The sequence below is a fragment of the Lepidochelys kempii genome, chromosome 3 (assembly GCF_965140265.1).
Source record: "Lepidochelys kempii isolate rLepKem1 chromosome 3, rLepKem1.hap2, whole genome shotgun sequence".
NCBI lineage: Eukaryota > Metazoa > Chordata > Testudines > Cheloniidae > Lepidochelys > Lepidochelys kempii.
This window is the reverse complement of record NC_133258.1, coordinates 40,587,130-40,602,543: the sequence shown is the minus strand read 5'-3', so window position 1 is coordinate 40,602,543 and position 15,414 is coordinate 40,587,130. Positions and strand designations below refer to the sequence as shown.

General features: G+C 44.1%; 1 protein-coding gene across 9 annotated transcripts in view; it reads right to left on the bottom strand.

Annotated features, from left to right (window-relative positions):
* The window catches only part of ARHGEF10 (Rho guanine nucleotide exchange factor 10), a 182,391-nt gene that overhangs the window by 3,949 nt on the left and 163,028 nt on the right, over positions 1-15,414 (bottom strand). For 7 of the 9 annotated variants that reach the window (XM_073336205.1, XM_073336211.1, XM_073336206.1 and 4 more), the window contains one exon: positions 7,902-8,024. The exons of the other annotated variants lie outside the window; for them this stretch is intronic. In XM_073336205.1, coding sequence (XP_073192306.1) covers positions 7,902-8,024 — 123 coding nt within the window. The remainder of the gene's footprint in view (positions 1-7,901; positions 8,025-15,414) is intronic. 9 annotated transcript variants of the gene reach the window in all.

The following is a 15,414-nucleotide window of genomic DNA, read 5'->3' as shown; positions in this document are numbered from 1 at the left end:
CGTAACAGGTTTTTCATATATTTACTGAACTGAAACATGGAATAATTTACAAAAAAACTACAGTACATTGAAGATGCATTTGGGTTAGAACAGAAATCTGCTAAAAGCAGGACATGCAGAGTAAATTGACATTTAGTTCATACTTTTGTACTCTGTTTTCACAACAGCAAGAGTAGAGAAATCCTCAGCTGACTTGTTTTAACTGGCATTGTCACTACCTTAACATTACATGCTTTCTCCAAGACTCCACAACAAAATGAAAGGTTTTCAGTTAATCCTACTCCTCCCCTCTTGAATAGTATAAACACATCAATTCCAGTGCAGGAGTGGAGTGCACTCCACACCCACAGAGGAGGGGGTAGGATTTGCCCGTAAGCACTGATCTCTAGTTGCAGTGGTGCATTCATAGGACAAATGATGAATGAACAATATCAATTTAATTTTTTTAAAAAGGATTTAGGCTGTGGGACATTGGAGGAGAAAAGAAGGATTTAAACGGTCCGTCAAAAGATGGCACAAAAAGCAAATTGTTAGGGCTAAATTCAGAAGATCTTTAATAACTTGAAAATATGTGGATCTTTCTACAGAGGGGAGAAAAGATGCAACATTCTGCCATACATACTCCCACCTGGGTGGGTGGATGTGATCATGAGATGTGCCTGTACCTCAGACAAGATCACTGGCCCCAGGAAGAACCAGGCATAATTTGGAATGAGAGAATGCTGTGAGATACCCAAAGATAGACGGATTATGTCAATCTGTGACAAATGCATATATAGTAAATCTCAGATGAGTAAACTGTAAAGAGAAACAGAGTTAACATATCTACACAAGGCTTTTAAAGAAGATCAAACCCAGCTGATTCAGTTTGAAAATGGTTGCATACACATGATGTAGATCATCACCATGCACTAACTCCAGATTTGCTGCTAACTCTGGGATTTGCTGCAAATTGAATTAGTGTGGTCTATATTGTTCATGTGGACGCAATTGCTGCACACCACTTTCTCCATGCTTCCAATGGTTATCCCACTGTGCCTTGTGGGTCGACAATTACTGATCTATCTGTTCACCTGTGTGCCTTCCCACGCTCTGGTGTCAAGTTCCCAGGTCACCCCCCACCCCTTCTTTAAAAGCTGACACAGAGCCAGAATTTGCCAATTTGCATGTCCATTCCGCCCCCCCGTTATTGAGTGTTTCAATATTCTGCCATACAACTGCGATTGCACTCCAGAAGCCCAACAACATGCCTTGCACAGCTGCTTGGAGATGTGCTGAGACCCTGGATCTCATCACTATCTGGGGAGAAGCCTCAGTGTATGCCACTTTTGTGGCCAGCCAGAAGGATAAAGACCTTTCTGTGGACATTGCCAAGCAGATGTCCACAAGGTGTCATGCCTGAGATGCTGACCCATGCTGGATAAAGAGCAAGCCATTCAGGAGTAAGTAAATTGAAATGAGGGACAGAAGGAGGCAATCTGACAGGAGCCATGTGACCTGTCCATTTTATGATAAACTGGATAGGATCCTACATAAGTATAGCACAACCCTTTCAAGACACCATGTGGAGCCCACTGGCCGCAATCTCCCCCATCTCGAGGATGACCAGCAAGGTCCAGTAAAGGTTGAGTGGGAAGATGCTGGAAAGGAGCTGTCCCCTGAGAACCAGGATCCTCTTTGAAACCCAGGACCCTGATGCAGATCAGCTGGAACACCAGCCGCAGTCATGCCCTGCTGCAGTGTACTCTGACTACTGCCCGGCATATGCCGAGTTTGAGTCCTAGCCAGAAACCCAGGGTTTACAATTTATTATTTATTTATTTATTATGCTATACTATCATTCTACCTTCTGTTTGGGATGACCCATCGCTGCAGCCGTTGTAGCAGATGTGAGTTACGAGCCCTTCCAGATATCCAGACCCCACGTCCCACCCTCTTTCCATCAGTCCATGCTGCCCGTTTGCCCCCCACACACATGTCTGCCTGGGTGAAGCAGCCACCATTTTATAATCAGTCTGTCTCATGCTAAAGCCACAACTATCGACCATTTTCAGGGCCATGGCACAGAGGGCACTTGCCCATCTGCCTATTTTCCTTTCCCCTTCCCTCCTCTGTCCTGCCTGGCACACCCCCCACCCCGCATCCTGATCTCCACCCCAAAATGGCACCGGTAGCATGCTGCAGAATCCACCTCTAGCCCACTCCTCTCCTGTGGCACATTCAAATAACAACATTCATTTGTGAAAAAAGCAACAGTTTATTGAGACAGTGGTTACAGGAAAAGAAGTTTGGTTAGTGTTCATAGTTTATATGAGGTAGACATGGATACTGCATGACTGGTAAAGGTACAAACAGTACTGTTTCCTGCTGACGTTTAAATGTCCTGTAACACACATTCTAGCTGACAATCATTGCAGGAATTTATCTATTTTTCTCTGCAGGGGATATAAAGCAGAACTTAAGAGCAAGGAATTCCTCAATTTTGGTTTGCACATTATAGGGAACAGCTTGCACACCCCCTTATAGCTCACAAGCCCCTTCCAGTCCTGCAGCACTCCTGAGGGGATCATCCTGGTGAATAACTTCACAGAGTATCTCTCACTGGTTTGCCTTTTTCCTTTTTGAATAAGATCATTCTCTGCCTTTGTGGCACCCGCCCCAATGTGACATTATTATGAATCAGGACAGTCTAATGTGAATCACTATCTGGTTTGGTCCCACTATTGCCCAATCCCTCTGACACCACAGAAGTGCCTCAAATACACAAACAAACTGCAAAACAAAAACAGCAGCATATTCCAACCCATCCTACACCCCAACTTGCTAAGGCACAGCAGCAAATAGCACACACAGCAGACAGATATCTCAATTGCTCCAGTGCTTCCTCACACACAGACAGAGCGACCACATAGCAAGTATGAAAAATTAAGACTATTTTTTTCAGGTGCAGGTATAGTCGCATGTATAAGACAAAGCCTCTAATATCAGGGTATCTGGTCACTCTAAGACAGACCACTAACCATCTCTGAGGATCCCCCAAGACTGGGAGAGTCTCAGGGAGGTGAAGTCACATATGCATACTAAAAAAATACGATCATGGCTTGTCTGGAATAGGAACAATAAGCGACTGGTTTTTGTTCATATGCCCACAGCCACAGTGCTTGCAACAGCCAGACTGTCAGGGACAGGGCCTCCATCTACTGCTGAGAGGCTGGCCAACCTGAGGGGGTGAAACAGGCAGACTTGGGAGGAAATGTTTGGAGAACTTATGGCAGACTCTTAGAGAAAAAACAAACTGGCTGAGAGGTGGAGACAGTATGTGATGACCCCAAGGGCGAAAGAAATGGAGCTCTCCCAGCAGGGTATGGCAGTGGCCAAGAGAAGTGTGGCTGGAGACAAGGACGGCATTGCCATGACCAGGGACAGCATGGAAAAAGGCAGGGAGATGCAGAGACAACTCATGGACGCTATCCTGAGCCAGAGGCTTCTCCTACAAAACATGCTCCTGCTAGGTCAGCAGGTCCTGCAGTTCTATAAACCAGGACCCGGCTGCATCCTTCAGTCTCTGGACAATACTGGCTACAGAAACTAGAAGCAACTCCTCTCCTCTGTACCCACACAGTGCATGTACTAGAGACCATTCCTCTTTCAGGCACAACATCTGCTTACCGAGAACACTGGGTTCTGGGAGCCCAGCACTTTTGAGCCCTCCAATGCACTTGACAATTTTGAGCCATGTACCGCAGTACCTCCATGTACATGAAGAAGCAGAGGGGTCCTATATGCACCTGTAACTTTAAGACCCCCACCTTCAGCCTTGTTATTTCTAAACTCTTTGCACTGTTGCATTTTCAGTTTGGTTCACACTAATGTTTTATTTAAAGGGTTTCTTTTTTTGGTGAGTCAATAGATTATTTTGGTAAATGTATTTTCAGATTAAATGTATGGTTATTTATCCACTAGTTCAATGAAAACTTGATTTTTGGCTTTGTTACTGTTGTTTCATAATAAAAACCATTTGAAATTGATTTTGGTCCATTATGACTCATCACTGCATGTAACACATACAAGTAGCTAAATAAAGCTAAAATAATTCATACAGTTTTACAAAGGTATATGGGCAATGCCCCGCTTCCACCACCCATAAACACTATTACACCGCTCACAGACTATCCCAACCCCGCCTCCATGGATTAGCAGCCGGACGTCCACCTACACATGTACAAGCACAAGACTCAAAACACAAACAATAGGCATCCCTGACCCCAGAGGTTAACATTCTCGATGGGATGCTTTACTGGCTGCTCAAACCCCCGGGCAAGTCTCTGCACCTCAGTCTCCTGCTCATCGCTAAGGCTTTCCCGCTCGGTCTCTCAAATACTGGGGAGAACACAGCACCCAGCTATAACAGTTGGGACTTTATCTGATGCTTCCAAACAATTCCATAAGAAGCACCATCTGCCTTTCAAACAGCCAAATGCATGCTCGACCACCATTCTGCAACTACTCAGGTGGGAGCTGAAATGTTCTCTCTTTCTGTCCAAGTGGCCTGTGTGTGGCTTCCTTGGCCAAGGCATCAGAGGGTAAACTGGATCCCCCAGAATAACCTGACCAATCTCCACACCATTAATGTCCACAGTGTTCCCGGGGGCAAATAGTCCTTTCTCTGTTAATGTAAAGAGAACGGAGTTCCGAAAGATCCTCACATCATGGACCCTTTCAGACCACCCTTCATTTATGTCTGTACACCTGCCATGGCAGTCAACCAGCCCTTGGAGCAGCAGAGAAAAATACCCCTTCTGTTATAAATTCTGCACCCTGGTAGGGGTCCAATGTTCAGCATAGGTTCCATTAACGGCCCCAATACAGTTTGGGACTCCCATGCCTACAAACCCATCAATAATCTCCTGAGCATTATCCAGCTTTGTGACCCAGTTGGACAGCATCATATCAACAACATAGCAGAGCTGCATGAAAATGGCCCCAACAGTTGATCTCCCCATGCCAAACTGATTGGTTACAAACTGGTAATGTTATGGGATGGCCAACTTTCAGATAGCAAAGGCAACCAGCTCCTCTATGGGTGTGAGGCAGCGCATATGGTATGCTGTCACTCTAGCTCTGGCATCAGTTCATCACAGCTCTCAAAAAAGGTAGCTTTCCCCATTCTGAAGTTCTCTCACCTCTGCTGGTCATCCCAGGTCTGCAGAATGATCCTCTCCCACCAATCCACGCTGATTTGCTGGGCCCAGAAATGGTGCTGCAGTCTATGTAGCTGATGCAGGAACTGGTTCCCTAGCTCCAATTGCTCAGTGTCAGTGCCCTCATCCTGCTGCAACAGCTTCACTGTGTTCTCCTGCAGCTGGGGGAGCTGCCAATGCTGGTATTAAATATCCTCATGGACCTGCACCATCTGCTCGGTGGTGCAGCGGAAAAAGTCCAATGCCGAATGCAGCTGGCTTTTAATGCTGTAATACAGCCCAAATAGCCTCCATGCATTTGCATTTGCCAGCATAATGCATCTCTGGGTCCATGCTGGCAGAAAGCAATTGGAAAAAGGCACTAGCATGCCCACAAAGGAAGCATGGGGCAGAGACAGTGGAAACATGGGCTTTTAAAAAAAATTGAACCTGCCTGGCTTCCACTATGTATCTGACAATTCACAGCAAAAACAATCCCATGATGCACATTTCTCAGCCATGAAGCAAAGGACCATGGGATACCCCTGAGAACTCTACTCCCTCAGTTCACTGCAAACCATCGCCATGTGTTCACCTGATGCAAGCTGAAATCAGAACAGGTGTCCCATGTGCATGCTATTGGTACGACTTGCATACTGCGAGTTACCAGACATGCATCAAAAAGCTTTGCATTATCTCCCATGTCTAGACATATCGTCAGGCTGTGATCCTGAAATTCTATCACTTAGGGCTTAGGAACGTATTACCACACAGTGAGGTAATACATTCCACAGGGGCGTGATTTCTAGAGCACGCTAATGCGTTGGGCATTAATTGGTCCATGTAGACCAGGGGTTCTCAAACTGGGGGTCAGGACCTCTCAGGCGGTTGCGCAGTTATTACATGGGGGGGTCACGAGCTGTTAACCTCCACCCCAAACTCTGCTTTGCCTCCAGCATTTATAATGGTGTTAAATATATTAAAAAGTGTTTTTAATTGATAAGAGGGGTCACACTCAGAGGCTTGCTATGTGAAAGGGGTCACCAGTACAGAAGTTTGAAAACCCCTGATGTAGACCTTACTGAGCATACATGCTGGAACTAGGAGTGCTGGGGGTGCTGCTGCACCCCTGGCTTGAAGTGGTTTCCATTATATACGAGGTTTCCAGTTTGGTTCAATGGCTCTCAGCAGCCCCACTATACAAATTGTTCCAGCACCCCTGCTACTGACGCGCAGTAAAGGCTCCCAAGTGTGCTTTAACACAGTACCATTTCAAACAGCACTACGTTAAAGCGCAATATGGAACACTGAATGTGCAGCAGCACGTGGACTAATTAATGCACACCATGTTGGTGCGCTTTAGAAATCATACTCTGTAAAGCTAGAGTTGCCACCTCTCTAATTGCACAAAAACTGAACACCCTTGCCCCGCTCCTGCCCCGCCCCTTCTCTGAGGCCCCACCCACTCATTCTAGCCCCTCAGTTGCTCGCTCTCCCCCACCCACACTCATTTTCACTGGGCTGGGCAGGGGGTTGGAGTGCAGGAGAGGGTGAGGACTCCAGCTGGGTTCTTGGGTGAGGTGTTCAGGGTGCAGGAGGCGGCTCTGGATTGGGGCAGGGGGTTGGGGTGTGGGAGGGTTTTGGGGCACGATCTCCGGCCGGGCGGCGCTTATCTCAGGTGGCTCCTGGTCGGCAGTGCAGTGGGGCTAAGGCAGGTTCCCTGCCTGCCCCGGCTCCGCGCTGCTTCCAGAAGTGGCCGGCATGTCCAGATCTGGCCCCTAGGTGGAGGCGTGGTCAGGTGGCTCTGTGCGGTGTGCGCTGCCCGCGCCCGCAGGCGCTGTCCCTGCAGCTCTTGTTGGCTGCAGTTCCCGGCCAATGGGAAGCTGCGGAGCTGGCGCTTGGGGCAGGGGCATCGTGCGGAGCTTCCCTGATCGCCTCTGCACCTAGGGGCTGCAAGGAAATGCTGGCTGCTTCTGGGCGCTGAGCAAAGCCAGGGCAGGCAGGGAGCCTGCCTTAGCCCGCTGTGCTGCCGACCAGACTTTTAACGGCCTGGTCAGTGGTGCTGACCGGAGCTGCCAGGGTCAACCAGATTGTAAAGCGCATTTCCCCAAAGAATCGCTTATATAGTAAGTGCAAAGGTGTAACGAGGAACTATCACTATTGCTATTAGAGACACACATATGAAGTGAAGCAATTATAAAAATCAGTGCTCTGAGATTCACATTCCCGATACTCAACCTGCAAACTATAAAAGTATATCTTCTCCAAATTTAATATGCTTGGAGCTTTGGACCTCTTAATGCCCATAGAAAAAGTCTCAATCCAAAAATAAATTTAAGAATATATAGTTCAGAGAAAGTAACCAAAGTGGAAATGGGAGGTTAAGAGTTAAAGGTTTTTTTGCATGACTTTAACTATGATTTCCATACAATACATGGCTTGAAGAGCTAACCTCCATCCTACTCTGCCTCAAAAGAACAACAACAGTTGTAGTCATGGATGCTGATTTAATAAAGCAAAAATAACAGAGGACAATAGAAATATGTTACAGATATACTATAAAATTAAGTAGGATCAACAAATCCTCATAAAAAAGCTCAAACCATGTCTATACAATACCTAAAATTTTACATATTTACTTGATTTATTGACTAAATCATGTACTGAAAAGCCAGTCTTCAGCATACCATCATACAAAAATATATGAAAAATTTTACTCACCCGTTACTTTTGGAATTCCTTGCAAACGAGGCACTGGGAGTGCTACTATAATACCCAGATTTGTTCCAACTAATAATAACCCATGGCACACCAGCAGACTGGTCACAGAAACACGTTGCTGTCCTGTGAAATTCAGGGAGAGCTCCATTATTTAACAGATATAACCTTTGATTTGGTAAAGGTAACCTACAGTAAACTGCACATAATTACATTGTTATAGGTTCTGATTCAGCAAAACATTTAAGCAGAAGCTTAAATATTTTGCTGAAGCAAGGCCTTGAAATTTTACTTGCATGCCACATAACCCGCATGAAATGAAATTACTTCTGAAATGCTATAATTCAACTTGTGTTTTCTTATAAAACCCTGCATTACAGTAGAAAGTAATCAGCTATATATTACTTTTACAAACAGGTTACTTTTACATATTCTTCATAGCCACACTACAATATATAATACGACATAATACACAATAGAATTACACAAGACTACAGCGTTACACTGTGTTCAAGCCTCAACACTGTCCATATTTCCTGAGCATAATTGCATATTTTTCTACTTTTCTGTAACAACTTGGTGCATTTTGGGATTGCTCAAAATCCTCATAGCCTTTGAGGGGGAAAAAGGACAACTGATTGATTCAATGCACACGGACTTTCAAAAGGTCTTTAACAACCTCCCTCATAAATGGAAACGAAGTAGTTCAGTGACAAGAGGTGAAGTTATGTTCTAAATTAGAAACTGGCTAAGAGACAGAAACAAAGAGTTGGACTAAAGTGTTGGCCTGGGTCCCCCAAAACTCCATATTAGGTTCAGTATTGATTTATATATTCAGTGAGGTTCCGGAATAGTGGTGAAGAGTGCGATGGCAAAATCTGAAGAGGACAGGACATTTTTTAGTATGGCCATTACTTGAGAAGATTGTGAAGAACTCCAAAGAGACCTAACAACATTAGGTGAATGGACAGCATGATGCTGATGAAATTCAGCATTGACAAATGTAAAATAGCGCACATGGAAAGGAATAATGTGAACTATTCATACACATTGCTAGGTTCCACGTTAACTGTAACCACTCAGGAAGAAAGACCAGATCTTCATTGTGGACAGTTGTGGAGTCATGCTAAAAAAAATTAAAAAGAAATAAAAAGCTAGGTTACATATAGAAAAGGATAGAAGATAATAATTAGAATATCAGGATGGCATTACATTATTTTACATTTGACAACGTAAAAACTTTCCTCTATGGTGTCATTTCTTCAGTGTTCCCTTCCTTGGTGGTCCCTATAACTTGTATCTCTTTTGTAAAGTAATAGTATGGATTTTTCAGCTATCTGGAGTAAGAATGTATGCCAGAGCAAAATGGCTTCAGATTTATTCATTAAACCAGCAGTTTTCAAACCAGTGGTCCGCGAGCTCCATTCAGGTGGTCCATGGATAGTTCCCTCTCAGATGCACACCTGGGCAGCCGCACACAAGAGAATGAAGGGCCACCCACCTAATTAGTGAAGCCAGGCAGGTATGGCTCCACTAATTAGGTGCCTGGACCCTAGAGAAGATGCACATGTAAGGTGAGGTGGTGGCCTTGGGGGGGTGGGAATAGGGGGTAGATGGGAGGGGGCAGTGGGGTGAGAAGAGGGGGTGGGGCAATTTGGAACGTGCAGGGCTGTGGCGGTCAGAGAAAGAGGCGACTTTCCCCAGCTCCAGGGCTGCAGCTGCCAGGGAGAGATGGCCCTCCTTCCCAGCCTCAGCTCTGTGGCTGCTGGGCCGGGGAGAGAACCCCCTTCTTCCCAGCCCCAGCTCGGGGGCTGCTGTGGCGGGGGAGAGAGGGCACATCCATTGCATTAGAAAGGTAAGACCACTGATATTACAATACGAGTTGTGTGCTTTTATTTGTAGAACCAAAAAAACTTTAATTATTATTAAGGGGTTTTTTATATAGCGCTTTTATCCAAAGTGCTTTACAATAGTTAGCTAACAGTACAAATAACATTTGGAAAGATCATTAAGTGGTCCACCGAGACCCTCAGCAATTTGCAAGTGGTCTTCGAAAAAAAAGTTTGAGAACAATAAACAGGAGACAGAAGATTCTGATAAATTAATTGAAAGCCTGGTGAGCACTGGAGAGCAAAAGCACTGGAGAGAAAATGGCATGTTAGAATGTGTAAGGATGAAAGAGACAAAACAGTCATCAAAAAGCATGTAAGAAAAACAATATGGTCTTACAAAGCAACATTTAGCAGAGCTAGTCAAATCTACTTACAAATATAAATCAGGCATAATGAAAAAATCCATAATATTAGTTTCTCTCTTTCTCCCCCTCTGGTATAGCAAACAATAAGAAGTCATCTTAGCATACAATTAAAGTTGTATGTCTACAAGTAAATTATTATGTGTCTTGTGAAAGCTTAATATTTTTAGCTGAAATATTAAGGAGGAGATGTGCTAGGTTTCCAAAGGGGAGTATGTAAGCGTGTTCCCTTCATGGCTGATCAGAGGGACAGCCTTGAAGGAGACTGAAAATTCTACCTTTACAGTCAGAGGGTAGGTGGCATTAAAGTGATGGCAGCTGGATGAAAATTGAGAATAGAAGACATCTATCAGAGGAAAACTCATCATAACCCAGAATGATGCCAGAGCCTACAGCCTTGATCTGTTTGTGAAAGTGAAGGCAAATAAAAACACAAACACATTTCCTTGTTGAAACAAAGAACCTACGAAGCAAAGAACAGTAAGTATTATACATGGTACCCACCAAACCAAACACAACATCTTCTACTATCAGCTTGCCTTTGATACTCAGATATTATGCAGATATTATTTCTATATACTAATTATGATTTTCAGAATTGCACAATTTCATCAGGCTTAGCTTGGGATGGACACAACCCAAAATCATTTCTAGTTATCTCTGAACTTGAGAACATCTCAAAATACACAACTGATTCCAGGTGTCCAAATTTGGCAAATATCTTTAGAGTAGACCAAAATGAACCAAATCCTTTGTTCCAAACACCTCTGAATTTGGGGATTTTCAAGAGCAGAATCTGAATTTTGTGGCTTAGAATCATAGACTATCAGGGTTGGAAGGGACCTCAGGAGTCCCTGCTCAAAGCAGGACCAATCCCCAACTAAATCATCTCAGCCACGGCTTTGTCAAGCCTGATCTTAAAAACGTCTAAGGAAGGAGATTCCACCACCTCCCTAGGTAATGCATTCCAGTGTTTCACCACCCTCCTAGTGAAAATTTTTTTCCTAATATCCAACCTAAACCTCCCCCACTGCAACTTGAGACCATTACTCCTCGTTCTGTCATCTGCTAGCACAGAGAACAGTCTACATCCATCCTCTTTGGAACCCCCTTTCAGGTAGTTGAAAGCAGCTATCAAATCCCCCCTCATTCTTCTCTTCCGCAGACTAAACAATCCCAGTTCCCTCAGCCTCTCCTCATAAGTCATGTGTTCCAGTCCCCTAATCAGTTTTGTTGCCCTCCGCTGGACTCTTTCCAATTTTTCCACATCCTTCTTGTTGTGTGGGGCCCAAAACTGGACACAGTACTCCAGATGAGGCCTCACCAATGTCGAATAGAGGGAAACGATCACGTCCCTCAATCTGCTGGCAATGCCCCTACTTATACATCCCAAAATGCCATTGGCCTTCTTGGCAACAAGGGCACACTGTTGACTCATATCCAGCTTCTCGTCCACTGTAACCCCTAGGTCCTTTTCTGCAGAACTGCTGCCAAGCCATTCGGTCCCCAGTCTGTGCATGGGATTCTTCCGTCCTAAGTGCAGGACTCTGCACTTGTCCTTGTTGAACGTCATCAGATTTCTTTTGGCCCAATCCTCTAAATTTGTCTAGGGCCCTCTGTATCCTATCTCTACCCTCCAGCGTATCTACCTCTCCTCCCAGTTTAGTGCCATCTGCAAACTTGCTGAGGGTGCAATCCACACCATCCTCCAGATCATTAATGAAGATATTGAACAAAACCAGCCCCAGGACCGACCCTTGGGACACTCTGCTTGATACCGGCTGCCAACTAGACATGGAGCCATTGATCACTACCCGTTGAGCCCGACAATCTACCCAACTTTCTATCCACCTTATAGTCCATTCATCCAGCCCATACTTCTTTAACTTGTTGGCAAGAATACTTTAGGAGACCGTGTCAAAAGCTCTGCTAAAGTCAAGGAACAACACGTCCACTGCTTTCCCCTCATCTACAGAGCCAGTTATCTCGTCATAGAAGGCAATTAGATTAGTCAGGCATGACTTGCCCTTGGTGAATCCATGCTGACTGTTCCTGATCACTTTCTTCTCATCTAAGTGCTTCAGAATTGATTCCTTGAGGACCTGCTCCATGATTTTTCCAGGGACTGAGGTGAGGCTGACTGGCCTGTAGTTCCCAGGATCCTCCTTCTTCCCTTTTTTAAAGATGGGCACTACATTAGCCTTTTTCCAGTCGTCCGGGACTTCCCCTGATTGCCATAAGTTTTCAAAGATAATGGCCAATGGCTCTGCAATCACATCCGCCAACTCCTTTAGCACTCTCGGAGGCAGCGCATCCGGCCCCATGGATTTGTGCTCGTCCAGCTTTTCTAAATAGCCCCGAACCACTTCTTTCTCCCCAGAGGGCTGGTCACCTCCTCCCCATGCTGTGCTGCCCAGTGCAGCAGTCTGGGAGCTGACCTTGTTCGTGAAGACAGAGGCAAAAAAAGCATTGAGTACATTAGCTTTTTCCATATCCTCTGTCACTAGGTTGCCTCTCTCATTCAGTAAGGGGCCCACACTTTCCTTGACTTTCTTCTTGGCTTAACTCATCCATAATGCAAACAAGCTAATGTTCCTAAATATATAACATCTTTGGGTATGTAATGTCTGCAATGCCTTTTAGGGTGTTCAACACTGGGAAAAAATTTCAATGCCTGTCTTCACACTTTAGCCTTGAAGCGAATTCCAACTGGTAATTTGCACCTGTGAAGTAACATTATTATTTCCATATGTGAAAACAGTATGTGATTTGCAGGCAACCTAGAGTCCTATATATAGAACACAATCTTATGCATGAACCACTAAAAGTGAGGTCAAAAGGAAAAGTGCTTGCTTTGAAATCTTGGGAAAGCAGGAAACATCTGCATGTGAATACGTATTTTTGACATAACTTATAGTAACACATGATGCTAAATAAAACCACTCATAAAAAGGTTTTACTTGTTGTTTGCAAAATAAGGTTTGCAATCTTGCTATGGTGTGCAAATTTGTGATTTTTAAAGTTTATTTATTTTATCCCAGGGGGAAACAAATGCAAACAAGCAATGGCCCCTGATTAATTTAATGTGTTCTATCTAAAAACATCTACAATAAGAAGATATTCACCATTACAGTTTTCGAGAGAAGGTAATAAATATAAAAGCTAAATATTATTATTCCTGTTTTAAATTAAATCTTTCAGATGAAATTGCATTAATACTTAATGGTATTGTTAAACTAGTAAACTTAATAAGACTCTGATCCTGCGAAGACTTATGGACATGCTTAATTGAGCAGGCTCATTTATTCTGTTTTTTCTGGGTTCAAGCCTCCATCTATCTTCCTCAAGTATCAGCTTTTGACCCCAGTCCTGCAACTGGATATGTGTAAGTGAAACTTTTGCCCCTTCACAGAGCCCTCTGCAGTCAGTTCTATGTAAGGATGCCCCTGCACAGATTCTGCTGCAGGATCTGGCCCAACCTGCAAATTAAACTGGCTAAAAGCCTACAGTGCTGCTTATTGTATCAGACTACCCTCATGTCTCTCCCTCCTTTTACTCGTTTTTAGGATGGCAACTTGATAAAAAAAAACAACCTTTAACAGCGGTGAGAGTTTATTAACTACAAATGAGTGTACTTTATTTTCTATAGAGAGGAAATGAGAAAATGTTTTTTTCTTTGTCTCTCCTTCTCATCAGTTTCCAGGAAACACACTCGGAATGTTAGAGGATAAAGAACGGAAACCACCCCTTTGTTAAATAGATAACCTGTCATCATCCATAAGCACAAAGAAATCAGATAGTTCAGGGTCAGCAGAATCTCTCTCAAAGGACAGACCATATTATAAATTTTAAAAACACCTGGGAAACTGTTTGGTTTGAGGATATTTAAATATCAGTGTTCTTTACTGAAAAATAAAATGTGTGACCATGAGTAAAAACACAAGCTCATTAATAAAAATGTGGCATGTGTATAGTATGACTATTAATTAGCAATACTTTAAAAACATCTTGTGAACAAGGAAGCATAGTATACATGCCTTAAGAAGACTAGATGAATTGTGACAGGGGGTGTTGCAAAGTTGCCTATTTGAACTGTGGACCAAATATACTGGGCACAAGTTTGCCCTCAAAGGAAACTTATATAACATATTGGCAAGAGGTGTATATTCATGTCACCCCTAGTGTCTTTTCTACAAAGGCTACTAGACCTCTTCTGTTGCCAGCTAAAGGGGTTCCTCCTTTGGCTATAGTGGTAGTGGGGTGTTCTGAGCTGAAGAGCCTGGGTTCTAATCCCTTGTGTTTGCTGGTATCTTGCAATAAAACAATTGCTATTTTTAAACTTTCCAGTATTCTAGAAACTGACAGTTCTCCCAGCTTCATCTTTTCCCCACACCAGGACCCCCATTAGATCCCTCACCTGTTTCATCTCCTGCAACCTAATCCACTCCCATACGTTCCATTGCATTAAAAACATAGGCCCTGCAGCAGAGAAAGGGATCTATCAGGATGTCATTTATAGTTCCCTGATTCCCAGGGCGAGGCTGTGTTGCACTGAGCCCCTGGATAAATCAGAGTAATCTAGGAGCTGCTCTAATTTATGTCAGCTGACTACATGTTTAAACAACAGTACACCCAGAGAACATAGATAGATTGGAGCATGCTCGAGCCACTTCCCCTCTGGAGCTGAAGTGTGTGGGTGCTCGTTTGACACCAACTGAGAACTCTCCTGCACCAGAGAAACTTTCAGCTAGCTGATTCCTGTTCCTTTTGAGACACATAAGTAGTCTAAAGGGCCAGAATACAACCAACATCCAGTCCATAAATGGCAGTATTCAGGAGCTCCCAAGATCATGGGAGTAACTGCCTTCCACTACAGATCTCCTCTCCCCTGGCACCACCTCCCCAACCAGAAGCTATCAGATACCTCCCTGACACTGTATCAGATGGAGGAAAGCACAACACTATTATTGGTTCATGTTTGTTATGGGCTATGTCTGCTTTTTTATTATTCAACTCTGCCAGCTTGCAGTTATTAGGAAGACAATCCTTTCTTCTGCCATTTCCTCCACATCTCACTCTTGTCTTACCCTGCACTCTGTAGTAGGTTGCAATGTTACCTTTCCCAAGGTAGAACAGGAACATTCTTTGTGACAGGGAAGGCAGACCATGACATTCAAAGCTGTGTTCAGATGGCAATAAAATGGTGATAACCTAATGCTAAATTACTTTGTGTTGTGTTACTTCAGCAGAGCCATATAATTC